This window comes from Eimeria mitis, genomic scaffold (genome assembly GCF_000499745.2).
Source record: "Eimeria mitis Houghton genomic scaffold, Emh_scaff5129, whole genome shotgun sequence".
NCBI classification, from domain to species: domain Eukaryota; phylum Apicomplexa; class Conoidasida; order Eucoccidiorida; family Eimeriidae; genus Eimeria; species Eimeria mitis.
The window spans coordinates 3,316-4,007 of record NW_013573424.1 but is presented as its reverse complement, the minus strand read 5'-3'; the positions used below and the strand labels follow the sequence as shown (position 1 = coordinate 4,007).

Genomic DNA, 692 nt, shown 5'->3' with positions numbered 1-692 from the left:
GCTCCGGAACCGCGAGCGCAATCGTGCCGCTGGAGAAGCCGCGGCAGCACCAGTACCGTTGCAACGCACTTCCTATGACACCACATGCAAGGCGCCTGCTTTGCTGCCATCATTGTGTGTCTGACAACCGGTGAACAGCCTCTAGCGGAGCTACAGCAACCCTGCATACCCAGCATGCATGCAAACCCACCTTCAGCAGTCCGGCTTGCTACGCCGACGGATTCCTACCAAACAGCACCGATACGCCAGGACTTGCCCGCTCTATCCAAGCTGCCTACGAGCACCCACCCAACCACCTGCCTACACCGCCTCCTTGCTGGATGCAAGCAACAACGCAAAGCAGCAGTACCAGTGGCAGTCTACCCCTACCGGCATAGCGAAAGGCTGCGCTCCGCTGCCGCAACGCCTCGCTCCAACACCTCATGCCCTGCACATCCCTCCACGACACGCGCAGCATGACCGTCCTGCAACTCCACCCAGCATGAAAACTACGCAATCATAGCCGAGCCTACGACATCTGTCGCCCAACGCAACACGTGTCGACGCCTAACCAGTTTGGCAAAAAGGCGCACTAGCACGGAAACGAACCAACACCCGTACGCGTGGCAAACCAAAACGCAGCCCTAGGCCCGCGACATCACTCCGGAACCGCGAGCGCAATCGTGCCGCTGGAGAATCGGCGGCAGCACCAG

General features: G+C 60.3%; 1 protein-coding gene across 1 annotated transcript in view; it reads right to left on the bottom strand.

Moving 5' to 3' along the window:
* Positions 1 to 261: 261 nt before the first annotated feature.
* The window catches only part of EMH_0080060 (uncharacterized protein), a gene marked incomplete at both ends in the record, with an annotated part of 3,032 nt that continues 2,601 nt past the window's right edge, over positions 262 to 692 (bottom strand). The window contains 2 exons of the mRNA XM_013500208.1: positions 262 to 274; positions 370 to 427. Of these exons, the coding sequence (XP_013355662.1) occupies positions 262 to 274; positions 370 to 427 (71 nt within the window). The remainder of the gene's footprint in view (positions 275 to 369; positions 428 to 692) is intronic.